The following is a 21,838-nucleotide window of genomic DNA, read 5'->3' as shown; positions in this document are numbered from 1 at the left end:
ATTAAAGTACAATTTCATGGTACTAATCATATTCAATCACATTGAAGGCTGAGATTAAACAACACAGGTCACTAGTGCATGTATTTCTCATTATAGGGACACCTAGAGCAAATCATTCACCACTCAGTGTTTTAAATGTAAGAGAAAAAACATATGGAAGGAATTTAAGAAATTTAAGATCTCATGAAGGTTTCATTTATATTTAAATTTAATGTGTTAACATGTAATGTCTGACATGAAAGCAATTACACTAAATGACAAAAATACAACTTGGCTATTAAAAAAGTACTTTTACATGATAACATGGTTCTCTAAAAATGACACAAAACATAGAATGCCACTGCAAAAAAAAAAATACTTTATGAACACACATTTGACTAAATTGCCTATGTGTGATTTCCTATCCTGAAATGAAATAAGTGAAGATTGATAGAGTACTTCCTTAAGTTAATTTTTAATTTTTGAGCATTTTGATTAGGTTGGATATGAGAGTTACTATGATGCATTTGGCTTGATTTTAATACATATGTGTTGGTTATTCTGCAATATTAAATATTTTTAGATAATGTTAACTAATAGGCTATCTTTTCAATTGTGAGTTAGTACTTCTGCAGATTTCCTTCAAGGACATTTTGTTGTCTATTCGTTTACAACAATGTCCAAGTATGTGGAGATGTGTGTGAGAGGTAAAGACTGTTTAATTCTGTCAGTTTATTTCTTCAACTATCAATGTATTGTTTTGTAATTTGATGACAAATGACTTGACTTTACAAAATGGTTAGAAAAAGTATTTCTTTATTCACTAAAACTGTTTACCCTTAGGATAAGTTCTAATATTGTTCTCTGCTAAAACCATTGCTCTTAAATTTTCAAGGTCTGGCCAGCTATCTGTTTTAAATATCTGAATACTGAATAAACAGAAATATTTGTCAGAGATAATGATCGCCAACTTGGATTCTTGATATATTTTTTATTCTTTCCATTTGGGATAAACAGATACTGCTGTTATATTAGGAGCTTATTTTACTTTGCTAGAATTAGTAAGATAGTTTTCTCCATACACCCATTTTGAGCCTAGGCAGAACTAAAAGGTCAAATATCATGGCCAAAATGTATATCAAAAATTAAAGACAAAAAATGGTCAGCACCAAAAAGTAAAAGATGAAAACAAACTTTGAGCAAAGATTTGATTATTAAATTGTCCCAAAACTAGGCTGCAAATAGTACTGCCCTGCCATCTTTTACAGGTTGGAGGTAAAAGGTTCTTATTCAGAACGAAATTGTGGTTCCATCTATCTATCTATCATCACAAATGGCTGGGGTCCAGATGCCTGGAAGGACCGGGAGGTGGCATGTACATCCTGCAGGCCACAAGGGGACAACCGCCCTGGATTGGCAGAGCACCATGGGAGTGGAGCAAGGAGGCTCAAGCCCATTGGGGCCCGTGGCAACAAAGTCTCAGAGGGCCGGGAAACATCTGCTTTTTCCGCCACACCCGGGAACATGGAGGATGATCCTTCCAGGGACGCCCAGAGTGCTTCCAAGTGCTCTCCTGACAATTCCGCCACATCAGGAAGTGTCGTCAGATGGAGCACCTGGAGCACATCCGGGTGAGAATAAAAGGACCCGCCTTCCTATAGTCTGGGAGCTAGAGTCGGGAGTGGGAGCAGGACAAGGCTCCCGTGGAGAGAGGAAAGGCGGCCCAAGGACATTGAGAGAAAGGCCCGTATTGACGGTGGTTACTGCTGGGAAGCACTGTGTATTGTGTGGGACTGTTTCTTGGAAAACTGTAAATAAACGTGTGTGCTTTTATGTAAAGATGTGCTCTCAGTCTGATGGTGTCTGGGCATGTTTCACACTATCTATCTATCTATCTATCTATCTATCTATCTATCTATCTATCTATCTATCTATCTATCTATCTATCTATCTATCTTATCCTCAGCCCCAGATAAGATTTAAAGGGAGAGGAATCACTCAGGTTGTTGGACGTCTAAGGCTGTTACCCACTGACCTCTGACCAATTCTCCTAGAACGTATGAAAGTAATAAATTCTGGGCTCCCAGTATCTGTCTTAATTATATTCCAGTCTGGGCTCTGACACTTGTAAGGTCCTATATCTTTCAAGCACTCCCTGATAGTTTAGAATATATATTATTACCTTGCATATCTGTGTAATATCTACAATTTTAAACACAATTCCAAAAATACCATAAATAATACATATTTTATGTAATTTTTGTACTTTATATTGCTTTTTAGTTAATTTTGTATGTCTATAAATATGTGCAGCTTTCTTGCCCTATAAATGAAAATGTAATATGTAAAAATAAATATCACTGAATGTATTATTTTTTACTTACTTGTAGTTGAAACAGAAACTACCGGACTATATACTGTTTCTCCTGATTGGCTTGTAATTTTCAGTCTGAATTTGTACAACATGCTGGGCTCAAGACCTTCAACTGTATGACGTTTAGAATAACCACTGAAAACGGAATATAAGCCAGAAAAATATTAATGAGCTTATTCACAGAGAGAAAAATATGATAAAATAATATTTTCAAGGTTTAAACCAGACTATTCTTTAATGATGTGTTAGTCTTGCACTGTTTCATTTAATTATAGGCCCAAACATATATGCAATCCTGACTTAAGTAACTTAGAAGTTTGTTTTTCTTAAAATATAAAACTAGTGTGCATGTATTTATATTATAGCATGCTCACATGCAGATGAACTCATAATTGGTATGTTTGTTAGTGAATTAGATAATTGCTGAGAAAATAGTGCTAATTATCAAATATATCCTTACGTATGAATTGTTCCAAAAGTGTGTGTCCTAGAATCTTCTTCTTCCACTGAAAAACGCAACCACTGATCACAAGGACCAATCCGTTTGATTCTGCCAGCCTCATCCCAATACAGCTCAATGCTATGGTGGTTTACTTTACCCACAACTGGGGGACTTTCCTTTAACAACTCAAGTTCCTCTGTAAAAGGAAATATTACTACATGAATACATTCACTAAATATTATTCATTTTTTCATTATATATTTCAGTTCACAGAGCACCAACCACAAATGGGAAGAAAGTCTGTACATTGCAAGTTACTAATAAAGGAATATTATTCATGGTAACAAATAATCTAGTACACTTCTGTATATTGTCTTATCCCAGAAAATATATGTGGTTTGGTACATACATCACACTGTTAAAACAGTATAACTAATTACATTTAAAAAAATCTAAACTTCATAATCTATTAATTGTTGTTCTAAAATTTACCTCTGCTAGAATACATTAAAGGTGAAGGAAGAGGTAAAACAGATTCTTTCTTTAGGTGCAAATACTGTGCATACAGACTTTGTTGTTGATGACAAGTAACATTATTCAGCTTTACGTATGCTGTTTGGAAAATAACACATTATAAAGATATTCTGTTGGCAATACTTTATTAGATAGATAGATAGATAGATAGATAGATAGATAGATAGATAGAACATAAGGAAGTATTCAACCGAAACTATAAAAGGTTTAAAGTAAATTTATATTAAAATGGCCTACAACTAACCCTTATTGGAAATAAACAAAAAATAGTACACTTCTTTATTAGAAAAGAATGAATTTAGAGAAAAGCTTTTCATTTAACTGAAGCCAGCAAATGAACCATGGTAAATGATTATTGTGAATATAACAATTATTAAATCTTATTTACATAACAATTAAGGTCTTTACAAGTTTCAATATTGAGATTAGCATCACTGAATTAATCTACAGACATTTAAATTTGATCATTTGATTACAATGATCCTTCAGTTCACTGATACATAAGGTCATTTGTTTGTGCACAGTTATCTTAAGGTTCTGCCACAGCATCTCATTAGGTTTGACACATAGACTTTAACACAGAAATTTTAAAACTTTAATTTTAAAAACACAATTACGGCTAATCTTTAGCTGCCCGATCTGTAATGGTCAGGTCAGTCAGTCATTTTCCAACACGCTGTATCCTAACACAGGGTCACGGGGGTCTCCTGGAGCCAATCCCAGCCAACACAGAGCACAAGGCAGGAACAAACCCCAGGCAGGGCGTCAGCCCACCACAGGGCACAGAGACACACACACACACACCAAGCTGTGGGAGGAAACTGGAGCACCTGGAGGAAACCCACGCAGACACGGGGAGAACATGCACACTCCATGTAGGGAGGACCCAGAAAGCGAAAGGCTACTGCAAGGCAGAAGTCCTACCACTGCGCCACCATGCCACCTGAAATGGTCTGGTATTAAGAGAAATTCATGGTGGAGTCAACAATTATAAGGAATCTATTGTATGTCCTGTGGTTGCATAACAATGCTAGATTATCACCCCTCCACCACTGTGCTTGACAGCTGATATGACTTTCTTGTAGCAATAGGCTATACTTAGTTATCAATACACATGGAGTGGTACATTAATGACCAATCAGTTTCACTTTGGACTTGTCTGTTCAGGGTCTCTTTTGCAGATCTTAGCCATGCTGCCTTGTTCTTTTACGAGACCAGAGGCTTTCATCTGACTATTATTCCATATAAGCCTTACTTGTTCATTCTATTTCTACTGTTTTGAGTAACAAACTGTAACTTTTAAAATATGTGCAGAAGTCTGTAGATCCTGGATATGTGATTAAAAATCTCTGCCATTTTTGGAGAATTGTATAGTCTGATCTCTGAACAGTTTTGCTGGGAGATTTATCCTGGGAAGACTAGCAAATGTCTTCAAAATTCTTCATTTATAAATACTTTTTAATGTAGAATGGTTGACTACAACTTGTTTAAAAATTGCTTTATATAGTAACCTTTCTCAGACTGAAGAACTGAACCAATTACATCTCTGCAATCAACACACATCTCCTTTTTGCCTTAACATGGTGTCATCAGAACCCACATTGTCCCAGACCAAACTACCAAAGTTTCTTCTTTTATATAAATATGGCAGCACTTCCTAATCTTCTTCCTTAATGTGAAAGCCGTAAGGGTGTAGTTACTTTTCACACATGACTTCAACATGTTGAATCATATTTTAAATAAAGATAAATTAAAATCTTTCATGCATTTTTGTCACCTTATATCTAATTTTTGGGTCTTGAAGAGAACTAAGTAATAACCTGGTAAGTAAATCCATATAAATAAAGGAAAGGGTACACTTGATCGAGGTTCCTTACACCAGGCATGTCAAACTCATTACCATTGGTGGGCCGCTTTAACTGCCATACGTGCGGCAACGGGCCGCACTGTAACAAATACTATTATACAATTATACAAAGTTACTGCAGCTTTCTTTCCAATACTGAATACTTTAAAATATGTAACACTTAAAGATTAAAGAAAAACAATTTATTTCCATACAATCTCCATACAACAACGTACAATTAGAGTCTTAGCCTCTTAGCTAGGTCCTTATTATATTATATTTATTATATTATATTCATTGTTTATATAGGAGTCTTACAGTGTGAGATCTATTTCTTTTGTCCCGACACTTGGCATCTCTTGTTAGTAACCAGTTCATCAATATCAGGCTTGAAATCAGGCTTGAAAAATGTTTTTCGGCCACATTGCCATCAGCTGTGTCGTTATTTTCTCTTTCTGTTTTATATTCAATATATATTGGCGTGGCGGCCCCTGGGATTTGGCGGCCCTATGCAGGTGCACAGTTTGCACATGCCTAAGGCTGCCCCTGCGCCAGGCTGCTGCAGCCTAGCACTTCGGTTGCGACGTCGCGGCTCATTAACTTTGGTCAAGGTTCGTGGCTATACTAGCAGATGACGTTTCTGGTATCGTAATGCCATGGGAAAATGCGTTTTTGTCAGAAGGCAGAAGTAAGAAAACTCAATAAGTAATGCCAAAGATGCAGAATGATTGAATCACAAACGATAGTAATCATTTTGTACAAGTTTAGTGATAACTGTCATGCGGGCCGCACAGATTCCTGTTGCGGGCCGCGTGTTTGACATGCCTGCCTTACACACATGCCAATATGACCAGATAGACTGTACTTTGTGGCTAGCACATTTTAAAAGACTTTTAATTAGGTATTGTAATTAATGTATTAATAATAAATAAGTCATATTTGTTGATATATGGTAAATGTTGATAGAAGTTTGCGCTCCTTTGATACAGTGAGTCTTGAACAAAATGTTACATTAATCAAAAATATGTATTTATCAGAACAAGCTTTTTTGAAGAAACAAAGAACATGGAGAGAGAAAGATAAAAACAGAAGGTTGGTAAGGAAGGTATTTGGAGTAGTAGTCTACTAGGCATGTGGTTGAGCCACCTCCCTGGACAGGCAATGGTTCATGACCTTTTATGACAAGCCCAGAGAAATATCAAGCTTTTAGTTTCCATTCTGTTTATTTGGAGTTTGTGTTTTCCCTTCTGTCTATCTCTTTCTTGGTTTATTTTTGTATTACTGCCACCTTTATTACTTCATTTGTGCCTCCTTGGTGTATACAGTGGGTACGGAAAGTATTCAGAACCCCTTCAATTTTTCACTCTTTGTTATATTGCAGCCATTTGCTAAAATCATTTAAATTATTTTTTTTCCTCATTAATGTACACACAGCACCCCATATTGACAGACAAAAAAAAAGGAATTTTTGAAATTGTTGCAGATTTATTAAAAACTAGCAAAATACCCGCGCTTTGCAGCGGCAAAGTACTGCCTTAAAATTTTTATTAAGAAGAAAATTAAACCTTTTTAAACTGAGGGAAAATATGCCAATAATTATTTAAGGATCTCTTTGTATACCACACTGTGAGTTCGGCCCTCCGGTTGTAATATGATCAAGCTGTACGCTGAGCTTACTCTTGAGCATGCAACGTACAGTAGGCCATGTGAACAGTAATCTTGTTTCAGATCTTACAGCTTGGATTGCTGCTGTCATAATCGGTTTGAGTTTCATAGTTTGTTTCAATTATGACGGTATTTGCAGGACTTGTGTTGAAGTGACATTCGGCAACTGTCAAGCATTGTAAGCATACAACCGGTTTCATCAATAACTTCACATCCAGCTTTTCAGAGTAGACCGTTATGACCATTACGCATAGAATTTCGAAATGAAACCTGCTTAACTTTTGTAAGTAAGCTATAAGGAATGAGCCTGCCAAATTTCAGCCTTCTACCTACACGGGAAGTTGGAGAATTAGTGACATTGGAAAGTTCAATATGGCGGCCGACAGTGGCGTCATACCACTGAAATAAGTATGTATATTGGTTTCGATTAGCGCAGGGAAACCGCCTACCATCTTTCGTGAAGATGAGGCCATAAATAAGAAAGTTCAACATGGCGGACGTTGTTGACCGTTATGACTGTTGCGCGTAGAATTTCAAAATGAAACCTGCTTAACTTTTGTAAGTAAGCTGTAAGGAATGAGCCTGCCAAATTTCAGCCTTCTACCTACACGGGAAGTTGGAGAATTAGTGACATTGGAAAGTTCAATATGGCGGCCGACAGTGGCGTCATACCATCGAAATAAGTATGTACATTGGTTTCAGTTAGCGCAGGGAAGCCGCCTTCCAAATTTCGTGAAGATGGGGCTATAAATAAGAAAGTTCAACATGGCGGACGTTGTCGACCGTTATCAATCGTTATGACTGTTACGTGTAGAATTTTGAAATGAAGCCTGCTTAACTTTTGTAAGTAAGCTGTAAGGAATAAGCCTGAAAAATTTCAGCCTTCTACCTACACTGGAAGTTGGTGAATTAGTGATGAGTGAGTGAGTGAGTGAGTGAGTGAGTGAGTGAGTGAGTGAGTGAGTGAGTCAGTCAGTCAGTCAGTCAGTCAGTCAGTCAGTCAGCCAGTCAGTCAGTCAGTGAGGGCTTTGCCTTTTATTATTATAGAAGAAAAACTGAAATATCACATGGTCCTAAGTATTCAGACCCTTTGCTCAGTATTTAGTAGAAGCACCCTTTTGAGCTAATACAGCCATGAGTCTTCTTGGGAAAGATGCAACAAGTTTTTCACACCTGGATTTGGGGATCCTCTGCCATTCCTCCTTGCAGATCCTCTCCAGTTCTGTCAGGTTGGATGGTAAACGTTGGTGGACAGCCATTTTTAGGTCTCTCCAGAGATGCTCAATTGGGTTTAAGTCAGGGCTCTGGCTGGGCCATTCAAGAACAGTCAAAGAGTTGTTGTGAAGCCACTCCTTCGTTATTTTAGCTGTGTGCTTAGGGTCATTGTCTTGTTGGAAGGTAAACCTTCGGCCCAGTCTGAGGTCCTTAGCACTCTGGAGAAGGTTTTTGTCCAGGATATCCCTGTACTTGGCCGCATTTATCTTTCCCTCGATTGCAGCCAGTCGTCCTGTCTCTGCAGCTGAAAAACACCCCCACAGCATGATGCTGCCACCTCCATGCTTCACTGTGGGGACTGTATTGGACAAGTGATAAGCAGTGCCTGGATGTCTCCACACATACCGCTTAGAATTAAGGCCAAAAAGTTCTATCTTGGTCTCATCAGACCAGAGAATCTTATTTCTCACCATCTCAGAGTCCTTCAGGTGTCTTTTAGCAAACTCCATGCGGGCTGTCATGTGTCTTGCCTCTCCTCAGTGTGTGGAGACAACCAGGCACTGCTCATCACTTGTCCAATACAGTCCCACAGTGAAGCATGGCGGTGGCAGCATCATGCTGTGGGGGTGTTCTTCAGCTGCAGGGACAGGACAACTGGCTGCAATCGAGGGAAAGATGAATGCGGCCAAGTACAGGGATATCCTGGACAAAAACCTTCTCCAGAGTGCTAAGGATCTCAGACTGGGCTGAAGGTTTGCCTACCAACAAGACAATGAACCTAAGCACACAGCTAAAATAACGAAGTGGCTTCACAACAACTCTGTGACTGTTCTTAAATGGCCCAGCCATAGCCCTGACTTACACCCAATTCAGCATCTCTGGAAAGACCTAAAAATGGCTGTCCACCAACGTTTACCATCCAACCTGACAGAACTGGAGAGGATCTGCAAGGAGGAATGGCAGAGGATCCCCAAATCCAGGTGTGAAAAACTTGTTGCATCTTTCCCAAGAAGACTCATGGCTGTATTAGCTCAAAAGGGTGCTTCTACTAAATACTGAGCAAAGGGTCTGAATACTTAGGACCATGTGATATTTCAGTTTTTCTTTTTTAATAGATCTGCAACAATTTCAAAAAATCTTTTTTTTGTCTTTCAATATGGGGTGCTGTGTGTACATTAATGAGGAAAAAAATTAATTTAAATGATTTTAGCAAATGGCTGCAATATAACAAAGAGTAAAAAATTGAAGGGGGTCTGAATACTTTCTGTACCCACTGTATATTGGTGCAGAGGGCTGCCATGACGACCCCTTCATAGTTTTCTTTCTGGCATGCTTGCTACCACCTCATAGCATATGGTATATGTAGCGTCATTACAGATTAAACTCAGAACTGAACGTTTACTTGAATGCCTAGGAAGGGGTATTCGACAAGCTGTTTAAAATCTGCTAAAATGAACGAAGCAAATATATGAACTTGAACATTCAGTTCCTTCAGGATCATGCCATGCAAGAGTATATATTTTCCTCTTTTCTTTTGCCTCTAAGACATGCATATGTTGTAAATTTATAGCTTGCTACTTTTAAGTGGGTTTGACATTATATGCTGTTAGATGGAATTGCTCTTTATGATGTGTTTAGTGTTATAAACCAAGTACAAATGTGGAGAGCTTCTGAAAGTCACACTGTTTTATCACTTTGGAATAACCTGCCTTTCCTCCTTTTGCTTGTTGTGTCAAAGCAGTAAGGGTGTAGTTACATAAAATAGAACATTAGATCAAAGATATTGGCCCAAATTATTTTATAACATAAAAATGGAAACTAGAGTAGAATAGCCAACTGGGTCTGTTGTGTTTGGGGATCCATTTTATAGCGTAAACATATTGTTCAAATATGCTGTATACTAAGTACATGTGCACTGATATTTCTTTGGGCTGTACTTAAAAAATGAGGCAGCAGAATATAATCATTTCATTTGGGTACTATCTGTGTTTATATTTTCATTATTACATTAATGTAATTGTACAAAACACAACATATTGGTGATGAGAACGAACTGAAACGCTGACGCAGTCGGCTGAACATTATTCAAAACAAAGAAACGGAACATGTTTAATGTACGTGACTAGAAAAGATAATGAGACTGACTCAGAGCAAGCTGAACATCATCTAGAATATGAAAATTATGATGTTTTATGCCTTGTGTACAATGTTACTGAAAATGATCATGAAACTATATGGGTCACTCCTGAAGTGTCAGGAATACAATTAAAAATGGAACTGGACACAGGTTCTGACTTATTAGTGATTTCTGCTTCTCACCTTAAATCCCTTCGCACCTCTTCAATAGCGTCTTTTGTCTCGTAAATGTGCCGATCGAGACAAGCAGCAAGCACCCTACTTTTCCATCCACTGTTGCAGAACGGGCACAAAGTTCTCCCAGTTCCAGCCTTGATTATCTGGAATTAAGTGCTGGAGTTTTAGAATTATTTTTACAATATTTTGCCATTTATTACTAAAATATGAAAAACGTCTCTGTTTTAACGATGTGTTTACACAGATTATTGTAGAAACTGAACACAAATGAGATGCATGTGTTCCAAATAACAATATATTATTTCCATTCTAAAACTTCAGCATTTCACTGGAGCCAATCCCAGCCAACACAGGGCGCAAGGCAGGAACAAATCCCTTTGCAGGGCGCACACACACACACACACACACACACACCAAGCACACACTAGGGACAATTTTACGATCGCCAATGCACCTAACCTGCATGTCTTTGGACTAGGGGAGAAAACCGGAGCACCCAGAGGAAACCTACGCAGACACTGGGAGAACATGCAAACTCCATGCAGGGCGCACTCAGGAAGCAAACCCAGGTCTCCTTACTGCAAGGCAGCAGCGCTACCACTGTGCCACCGTGCCGCCTCAAAGATAATATTACATATTGTAATTAATAAAAACATTTTGCATCTAAAGACAAGACTGAAGCCATACTAAAAGCTCCACCACCAGAAAATATGTCTCAGTTCTGATAATATTTAAGAGTTAACTACTACACCAAATTCCAGCCAGATTTTTCTACATTGAATTCTCTAATTCAAATGGGTCAAAATGGAAATGGTGTAAGAGTTGTGAACAAGACTTCCAAAAAACTAACAGAATGGTAACATCAGTTTAGGTACTTATAAACACTGATCCATCCCTACAACTAAGATTGGCATGTGATGCATCATTATATGGAACAGGTGCTGTTCTGTCACACAGAGTAAACGAAGGCAGTGAGAAATCATTTATCTTTGCTTCACGGTCACTGACCAAGACCAAACACAATTATGCACAAATTGATAGGGAAGTTCTTAGTCTTATATGGGGAGTGAAGAAATTACAGTACATTGGTTCCTTTATCACACTGGTGACAAGCCACTGACCTTTAGTGTACATTTTTAAACCCAAAAGGGGAGTTTCACTGATCACTGCAGCATGATTACAAAGATTGTCTCTTTAGCTAGAAGCACATTCCTATGATATTGAATTCTAAAGAATACACCAAAATGCCTTTGCTAATGCGTTATGTTTACCATCACAAACAGATAAAGAACATATATCTGCATATCCACTTGATATACGGTATATTATCACAAAATAGTTGAGCAGATAAATTTAAATAAATTACAAATCTCATCACCCAAAATGAGTCAAATAATGATCTTGTATTATCAAGTGTTTATGATATTGTTATGAGAGATTGGCAAAAACTTAGAAAGTCTCATTACCCAGAATTTGCCATAAGAAAAGAGCAACAATTTATTTGTCAAAGGACTCTGATGTGTGGATCACATGTACTGATTCCTTCAAAGCTGTGTACCAGGGTACTGCAGATACTGCAAGAAGGACATCTGAGTACTGTAAAAATGAAGACTCTGGCCCATAGTTAACGTATGGTTGCCTGGTACTGATAAGCAGATAAAAGACTTTACAAAGAACTGTATAGGATGTTAACTGGTACACAACACTCCTCAACAACCAGCACTGTACCCATGGAAATGATCTTTACCATGATTCTGTGTGGGAAATGTTTAATTTTGGGGAATGTTATTAGTTGCCAGAAGTTATTTGCATGATGTCAACAACTTCTAAAAAGAAAATTTCTGTACTGTTAGCAATATTTTCAAGAAATGACTTACCAAAACAAGTTTGCATTGATAAATGCATCACAGGTCACTTCAGTAGAATTCAAAACCTTTACAAAGCTGAATAGAATTAAACATATCATATCTGACCCTCATAATCCAAATGCAAAAGTTTTAGCTAAAAGATTTATGCAAACGTTTAAAAGGGCTATCAAAGACATGGATAAAGAAGATTTCGAACTTCATCTCAAGTTTGATAAATTTCTGCTTACATACAGGCATTCAATTCAGGCAACAACAAACACCATTCCAGCGTTAAATAAGATATTTAAGGTCTCAAATGGATCTTGTGAAACCAAATGTTTGGAGGAAGGTACAAAACAAAAAGTTTAAACATGTGTAACAAATCAACCAGAAGTTTTAACATTGGACAAAATTTTCTAGTTTGAGATTACAAAGATAACAAGTGGTAAGTGGAAAAAGTTGTTTCTAGAATAGGTCCACTGATGTACAGTATATTGTTGACGTGGGAGACACCAAGTGCAGAAGACATGCAGATCAGATCTGGAATGCCCAAACGAAGGAAGGGTCAACCACCCTACAGAGTGAAAATTCAAATGAACATCAAGCTACAAGCATTGATTTACCAGGATTTCCTGAAATTGTACCGAAACCCAAGCAATTGACCACCAACAACAAGAGACTGAAAACCCCCTTACTTCTGATGTTTCATTGTACATGTCTGTAAAAACTGCTCCAGAAAACCAAGAAGCAGCACAAAGACGTTATCCAGAGAGACTTACAAACCCACCAGAAAGGCTGAATCTTTCATAATAAGTAAGATACATTCTACAGAAATTTCAAGACTTAAAATGTATATATATTGATTGTATACATTACATTTAATGTTCGATTATGTTTCCTTTAATAAGTTTTCAACTGGTAGGGTAGGAAGTATTGTGTTTGAGGATCTATTTTATAGTGTAAATCTATTGCTCAAATATGCTGTGTACTAAATATGTGTGCACGGATATTCTATTGGACTGTATTTAAAAATAATAATGCAATAGAATAGAGCCATTTCATCTGGGTACTATCTGTGTTTATATTTTCATTATTACATGAATGTAATTGTACGCAACAGTCATTAACTTCATTATCTTACTACCCAGAGACTTGACAATTCAGACGTAATACAGGCTACCCCAGCAAATGGTTCCATAAAATCAATCATTCATTAAATTAAAAACAAAAAGCAAAAAAAATATTCATTATAATGGGTTACCCAAAATGGCCAGTAAAAACAACATATATCGCATAGACTAGATGTCACAGTGTGTGACCAGGGATACTTGGTCTTATTAAACAACTTATTGACTCAGTCGGTCAACATAACAATTATTAGTGAGAGATAGGAATAAAATGTGTTACTGAATAAACTTAGAGATTGTAAAAAAGTGTAGAAAAAATGGATTGTGACTACTATGTAAGAATTCTAAAAAGTAAAGCCATATTCTGTTTGTCATGGTACGTTTGAGTGGCAAACCAGTGAACGCAATTTATACAATCACCACAAGAGTGCAGCAGTGTTTTCACAATTAGACGTAAATGCAGCAGAATCTAGGAAAACACTGAAAAATAAAAAATTGTTGAGAAAATACTGATAAATTATCTGAATGCTTTCCAGCATTTCAATATGAAGGAGACTCAAAAATGTATTTTTCAATCATTTCAAAGCAACATTCAGTCAGCAGTGATAGAAATGATAATTTCTCTCTTCTCATCAAACCATTTTTGTATGGACCTCACTTTGCCCCTAGGTTCCTACCCTACTGAAACAGACATTGGAGCTATGGGGCTCAAACTATAAAAAACAATCTCAGACTGTTATTCTTTCTCCACTACACAGTTGGCATTATATAACGAGGCAGGTAATATTCACCAGGCATGAGCCAAACCCAAGCTTGTCCTTCAGATTGCAAACAGGGATACATGATTCACCTGAGAAAATGCTCCAAATACTCCAGTGTCCAATAGAAGTGAGCTTTTCATTATTCTAGCCAAAGCTTGGCATGGTTATCATAAGGTTGTGTGGCCATTTGGCCATGGAATGTTAGGTTCTTTAGCTTCTAATAAACAGTTATTGAGCAGACATAGTTTCCAGAGGCAGGTTGGAACTTGGTAGTAATTGTTTCAACTGAGTCCAAGCTATTTTTATGCACTGTTTGCTTCAGTGCTTTGCATTTCTGTTCTGGGAGTTTCACAGCTGAGTTGTTGTTGCGATTAGACTTTTCCACTTTATAATAACATTAAGTTTCTGCACCATTTCCGACCCAGTCAGCTATAGCAGGTAACAACTCAGCTAGAAAGGTGGCATCCTATATAATATGAATCAAAAGTCACTGTGCTCTTCAGAATTCCCAATTCTCCTGCATAGTTTTCTATGGAGATGACATGGTTGTGTGATTTAACACTTAAGTCATCAATGGGTGTGTGTCTTAAATAGCGAAATCCTCATATTAAAGGGTGGATACTTCTGGATACTTCTGGCCATATATTTTGCAAGTTCATGTCTGGATCTACCAAATTAGGTAGTTGTGTAGGTTGGCAGTTTTTAGGGGATGCAGATCCACCATCCACCACCAGAGGCCCATAAAGCAAGAGGCCATTTGACCAACCCCACAAATCATTGATTTGTTTGAGTGTCTGTCCACCGAAATCACTAAGGGGGAACCTCATAACCCAGATCTAATATCAGTGTACAATTCGTGGGAAACCTAAAGTAGAATACCACAACCCAACGCTCTGCGATCTGCATTTTATGTGTATAGCTATTACATTCAAGACCCTGTGGTTTGGGTGCGATAGTTTCACTTTTGGCTATGGCAGCAAAAAAGCAAGAGCTGGCTCTGTGTAGGTCTCCATCTGTTTTCATATTTCAGATCACCTCACCTCTATCCTGGAAAATATCTTCTGTAGTTGACAAGGAAGAGAAAATTACCAGTGTGAACATATTTCTAATCATCAGTCATAGTCAGAGATGATAAGCTTCAAAGTATGTGACAAGCTGCATCATTTGTTTAAAAAGGGATGTATAATTTGAAAGTAATTTATAAACACTTATATAACTATGAAATGTATAGTAACGCATCAAATTGAAGGCAAAAACCTATATTTGTATTTCCTACTTCAATATTTTTTATTACCAGATGTGTAGTTTTTGTAAAGAGGTGCATGCAAAGTTGTTAAGATACAATCTTACTACTTTCAGGGTCCCACAAAAGGGTTATGAGATTTTCAACTTACAAATTCTGTCAAAACAGTGAAAATTACTCAACTGGGACATAACTGTGGTTATTAAACTACATTGTACTAGCACTTATTACCATGGTTTATTATTATGTAAAGCAGGGGCAAAAGGGTATTTATTTGCTGAATTGTATACAAATCTACAAGTTATAGCCAAAAAATTATAAACCCCAATATAAAGAAGCATAATAAGAGAGTGAGTAAAATGTGCCAAAAGAATAGTTTACATGTACTTTTGGAATTCAGGTAGAGGGATGCAGCATGGTTCTTTCACAGTCAGTAAGCTCAAGTTATGTACATGGAAATAGTGTTATGCGTCTCGGGAATTCCCAAATATGCAGCTTTTATTTGTGACAAATCAGATGGCCATGGCACAAATATAATATTGTTTTCATCCAATAAAATTATAGCATGATCACATTTGGTCTGAAGAGAGGGATATTTTCAGCCTGGAAGATACCTTGTCATCAGAAAAAAGGCAATGCAAGAGAATGATGATAATTGGGAATCATTAGGTTGTGGTTAGCTCTGACATTCAGCCAAAACATGTGTGGATGCCTCAATGCATATCATTACAAAATCATCACTTTCATATTGGAACCAAGTGCTCAGGCCTGTAAGCTTCTTTTGCACGCAACACAGGCAATATTCAATTTGTAGATAATATGCTCAAGAACAGATCACCTGGATATATAACATTTCTTAACTAGGTAGATATTTGCAACCATTGAGTCACTTGCAAATTAGTATTTTTTGTTTAATGTAGGATGTGTGCAACTGAAACATGGCAATAGTATCCTACTTTATATATATATATATATATATATATACAGTATATACTGTATATATATTTACTGTATATATACTAGGGGGCTTTGACCCCTGCTCGCTTCGCTCGCCCACCCCTCCCCACAAAAACCCCAGGGCACGCTACGCGCCAGCCACTTCACGTCTCTGCCACTTGGGTTGTGAAGAGGGGGCTGAACGCACGTTAAGGAGATGCAGCCGCTCCTTCAAAACCTCCTCTTAAACGGTGATAAAACGGGAAACAAATACATTTTTTTTTACCTCCTCTGTGCTCAATCTGCTGTTGACTTGCTGCTGCTGCCTTGCTGCATGATCTGCATGTTGCGCAGCACTTCAAACATTTAAAAGCCTGTACAGTAGCTGTCCTTTGGTCTCACTGCCTTGTATCACTGGACATTAAAGTGTCTCCGAGAAAATCATGTCTCGTCTCCTTCCAAACTTTCCAAGATTTTTTTTTACAATAGAGATAAGACATACAGATAGACTGGATTGGATTTGGATTTTTTATATTATAGATAAATAGTAGATAGATAAATAGATAGATAGTAAACATTCACTGCAATGCCCATGGAATGCCTGCTCATAATATAGATCAAAGGTGCAATTATTTAGATTTGGAGGCTCATTTGGCTTTGCACCTTGAATAAAAACATGGTAAATTCTGTTAGGTTCTTCCTGATAGAGTTGGAATTAGCTAAGGATGCTCTTCCCTTCTTTTCTCTCTTTTAAAAACGAAACATCAGCAGGATGAACTTTATTTTTTACTGCTCCAGCCAAACATGTGCCACTTATACCACCTCTTTCAAACAAGCAGTAATTATGGGTTCTAGCCTTCTGACCATTTTGTTTTGCTATTATAATAACTTGTAAAACTTACTTTAATTTGGAAGAAGTATAAATGCTGGAATGATGACCTTTGGGATTGTTTGTTTTGTACTGCTTTAGTATGGGTAATAATTTCTCAAAAGGTATGAGCATGAGTTACATCAAAAAGTGTCATTACACTGTAGATTTTTTCTTATTGTTTTTCAGTATTAAAGACATTGCAAAATATGTGGCTAATACCTATGTTTTCCTAATAGATCATTTTAAGGATGCATAAGAATCAGAGTTCTTAAGTCATCATTTAAACACTACCATTGATTTTCACCATTGCAATCATCACTATGAGAGCATAATTTCAGTGATTTATTTGTAGTTACTCTTGATACTTTTCACCATTTAAAGATTAAACTTGGCATTTCTGAAATTATGGTCACTTATTCACACATTTGAAGTGTTGTCATATACATTCATACATTTTCATGTGTGATAATTTTAGAATTTTAGCCAGAGACATCAATTCAAATGTGACACAAAAGGATTATTCTCAGATCTGATGGAATACCCTGCCATTGGGGTGTTCATTACAGCTTCAATATGGGGAAATATCTTAAAAGGACACTTTAAAGGAACAGAAAAGCTAATTCTGTGGCTGCTTTCTTCCTAATAGCAAAGATCACTCATAAGACTAGCCATACCTCATGTGCAACTTTCTAAAGGGGCCCTTGATAAATGATATATGAAGAGTCTGGCAAATTTGATCCTTAAACAAAAGAGAAAATTAAATGAATTAAGAAAAACATCTCAGTGGGCCAACCTCTTTACTAGATCACCTGTACTTCAAAGGAAATCCTCTGTGAATACAGCACAACTCTTAAAATGGCTTAATTACTGGCACTCTTTCCTTTCCCAAAATGGAAACAAATGGGGAGACAAGTGAATCACCAAATCTTTTGCAATATTTAAGTATATTTCAATAACTGTCCACTTTGAAGCTTAAAGTTTAATGTGTATTAATTCATTACTAATGATTGCATATTAGAGTAGATTAGATTAGATTAGATTAGATTAGATTAGATTACCTTTATTTATCCCAAAGGGGAAATTTACATGCATCCAGCAGCAGAAACATAAAAAGTAAAGATACAGACTCACAGGATAAATGATGTGATTAATCAATGAATCAAATAGATACACAAATAAATAAATGTGCTGTATATTGTGCATAAATTGCAAAATTAATTTAAAGAGTATCAGCATTTAGTTTGGTTAGTCAGGAGGAAGCACTGAATTGCCAGATAGCAGCAGGCAGTAAAGACCTCCAGAGGTGCTTTTTAGCACACCGTGGTGGAATGAGCCTGTGGCTAAAAGAAAGTGGAGTAACAGGATTTTTCATGAGAGCATCCAATTTTGCCATCATCCTCCTTTCTATAAGTTTCCAGTGTGTCCAGGTTTAGCCCTGTAATGAAGCTGGCTTTGCTGATAACTTTGTTTAGGAATTGTGCTTCTTTTGAGCACAAGCTGCTTCCCCTAGGGAACACATCTTAGAACAACACACAGGCTGTTATGAACTGGTAGAACATTTCCAGCAGCTTGCTGCATACAGCAAAACACCTGAGTCTCCTTAGCAAGTGCAGTCTGCTCAGGCTCTTGTACAGTGCCACTGTGTTGTTAGAGACCAGTCCTGTTTGCTTTCTATGTGAACCCTTGGGTACTTGCTGCTCTGCATAATGTATAAAATAACTGTGTAACCATTACGTTTCATCAAATATAGGTTCCATATTTTACAGAACTCTATCCTATTTGAAAGGAGTTCAAGGTTTTCTCACGGCTTCTCTTTTTCTGCACATAAGTAACATATCTAGGGTATTGTTCCTCTTCATAAAATATTGTTTTATTAATTAAGGAAAAATATAAATACAGATACTGTTAAACAATAATGAACATTTTCATATCGATTTTACTATGAAAGTCACTACTTGTAATTATGTTTCAGATGAGAGGCAGAAGCGTGGAGTCTTATTCAAACCTCGTTTTCTTGATGATTTTCATAGTCATAACTAGATTGTATTCATATATAGATTATTTGGAATATGTTTACACCTGACATTAAAATGCGCAGGCAGTGTCCGCATCATGACCGGATGGATTAGCGACTGGATGGCGAGAACTCCACACACGTGCGCAGCACGCTTGTTAGCAAGATTTGGGGGCTTTGCAGTACATTTATACTACGCATGTATATTTACACTTGCTGTATGTTAAACATGATGACTATCCATTTCTGACCACTTTGGAATGTGCTGATTGAATCGATTCGATTTAATCACAATCCGAATAACAGTGCCTTTGCGTCTGGTTTTCAACAAACGCAGTATGCATGTTAACAATATTTGGCACATGCATGTACGACATTTTAATTAGTAAAGATTTTCGCAGATTTATGGATCGATGCAAAAACTTCAGCTTCGAGCTTTTACAGTTTAAAGATTCTCAAATGCAGTAGTGCTTGCATATGTTTTGGTAAATTGACACCGCGTAGTGTACTTTTTTGCATGTTCGCATTACTTTTTAATATGTTGGTATTTTTCACGTTGCGCGCTGGAATCTTTGTTTTAAAGGAAACAATATACGAATTATGGTGCCTTAAAATAACAAAAAAAAAAGTATGGTACAGTAACGCGAAAACACAACTTTTTTTTCATGTGCCGTTTATAAACTTTTATTAGCCTTACCTAAAGTCGTCATGTTGTGATGTGCCCGCTGCTCGTCCCCTTGCTCTTTGGAGTGACACGCTCGTGCGTCGAGAGTTGCTTTTTGTAAACAGTTGGTCGCCAAGCCGCTGTGCACGCAAGCCCGTGGTTGTCAAGGCGACCCGCGGATCGCCAGGGAGTATCTGGAAAAAGAGCGCCACGGTTTAGAGGTTGGGCACTTTAATAACGCGGCAGACGGACGGCAATCTGTTCAGTCTTGATCCATCCACTTTCTTGTACGAGGTCAGAGGCCATCCAGATACCGTCCAAGTCAAGGCTGGCGACATCCTACAGCATACTAACACAATCAGACACATTCCTTTGCACAGTACCAATTTAAACTTGCATACACGCGCATGTCTGCAATAAATCACGAGGAATGATTATTTAATCTAGTACCTGTCGCAGTACACACCATTATAATTTACACTACAAAAAAATATGACGCATGGGAAAGGGGAAACACCTACATAGGGTGGCACGATTGCTTAGTATTGCTTCTCTGCAGTTCAAAGGACCAGGGTTCTTTTCAAACTAAAGTGGCTAAATATTTGAAAATCCATCTTGTGCCTGTGAAGGATTCCTCTAGTCATTTTCGTTTCAGCCTGCATCTGAGACACGCATAACTCGAAATCGAACAATTCTGAGGATGGATGAGCATGCCCTGTGAACGACTGACTGGCACTGCTTAGATTCTGCCTTGTTCGCAATGCTACTAAAATAGTTTTGAACTCCGGTCATACAATCCTGTATAAACTGGCTGGTCCTGTAGGGCTGTTGTCGTTGCACGATTTTGTTCAATCACAGTTCTTCATTTGACGTTTATCCTTCTTACCTATTGAATTACTCATTAATTGGATGACTCACCTTGGTTCTTTGTCTGTAAAAATGAGTAACACTGTAACGTCTAATTTCGTTTTGAAATGCAGAAAGATACATAGTGCTGCAGAAGATTCCAGTGCTCTAAACCCTGTTCATGCCATACTTTTCATCCCTTCATGTTAAAAAGTTAAATTTTTTATAATTCTAAATTTGTTGTTGTTTGTTGTACTTAAACAGCAGTCAGTTACCAGTGAGGCACAACTAACAAGTGTATCAACAACTAACTACCTAAACTGTTGTCATTTTGATTTGAATATAAATTGGCAATGCTATAGTGGTAGTATTTCTGTCACACCACAAGGAGACCAGGGTTCAGTTTCCAAGTGTTCCCTGCATGGAGTTTGCATGTTCTTCCCGTGTCAATAAGGGGTTCCTCCTACAGTCCAAAGACTTGCAGGTTAGGTGAACTGGCATTGTTAAATTGGTTGTTGGGTGTGTGTTCACCTTGCAATGAGCTGGCACCCAATCCAGGGATTGCTACTGCCTTGTGCCACATAACTGCTGGGATAGGCTTCACCATGACCCTACTCTGGAAAAGGAAGTTTAAAAAATGGATGGCGAGATTTTAAATCAATTTTTATTTTGTCACATACAATTATACATTACGAAACTCCCAAGGCTGTCAATAAAAGAATGAAAATAAAAGGACAATAAACAATAACACACAACTTTACAAATATCAATAGAAATCATTGTTAAATAAATACAACAGTATGCATTATACCAGAATTACAAAACATGTGACAAACAATAAATAAATTATAAATTAATCATTTAAATAACTCAATATAATATACATCCACAATAAGGCTTCATGTAGCTAGACACTATCCTCATTCAAGATGCAGATTGACTGTGGAAAAAAGTTTCTCTTCCATCTCTCTGTTCTGGTCTTCAGGCAGCACTTATGTTTTCCTGACCACATCACAGAGAAGAGGCCATTTTTGAGATGGCTAGTATCATTAATCATTTTCTTTTCCCAGGTCCAACATCACTTAGTATAAATGTCTTCGAAGTTAGAGAGTGCACACCCAGCAATGTGTTCAGCTCCAGAGCTTTGTGGTCCTGTGGTAA

The 21,838-nt window shown here is 37.3% G+C and overlaps 1 protein-coding gene across 3 annotated transcripts in view; it reads right to left on the bottom strand.

The window, feature by feature from the left end:
- Positions 1–19,984, bottom strand: part of fank1 (fibronectin type III and ankyrin repeat domains 1) — a 30,453-nt gene extending 10,469 nt beyond the window's left edge. For all 3 annotated transcript variants that reach the window (XR_005635649.1, XR_005635648.1, XM_039769987.1), the window contains exons 1-3: positions 19,865–19,984; positions 2,814–2,991; positions 2,364–2,488 (exon numbers count right to left, since the gene is read on the bottom strand). Coding sequence is in view for 1 of the 3 variants with exons in the window: in XM_039769987.1 (XP_039625921.1) it covers positions 2,364–2,488; positions 2,814–2,991; positions 19,865–19,877 (316 nt within the window). In the remaining 2 variants the exon portion in view is untranslated. The remainder of the gene's footprint in view (positions 1–2,363; positions 2,489–2,813; positions 2,992–19,864) is intronic.
- Between the last annotated feature and the right edge of the window lie 1,854 nt (positions 19,985–21,838).

This window comes from Polypterus senegalus, chromosome 1 (genome assembly GCF_016835505.1).
Source record: "Polypterus senegalus isolate Bchr_013 chromosome 1, ASM1683550v1, whole genome shotgun sequence".
Lineage (NCBI taxonomy): Eukaryota > Metazoa > Chordata > Cladistia > Polypteriformes > Polypteridae > Polypterus > Polypterus senegalus.
This window is presented reverse-complemented; position numbering and strand designations above follow the sequence as displayed.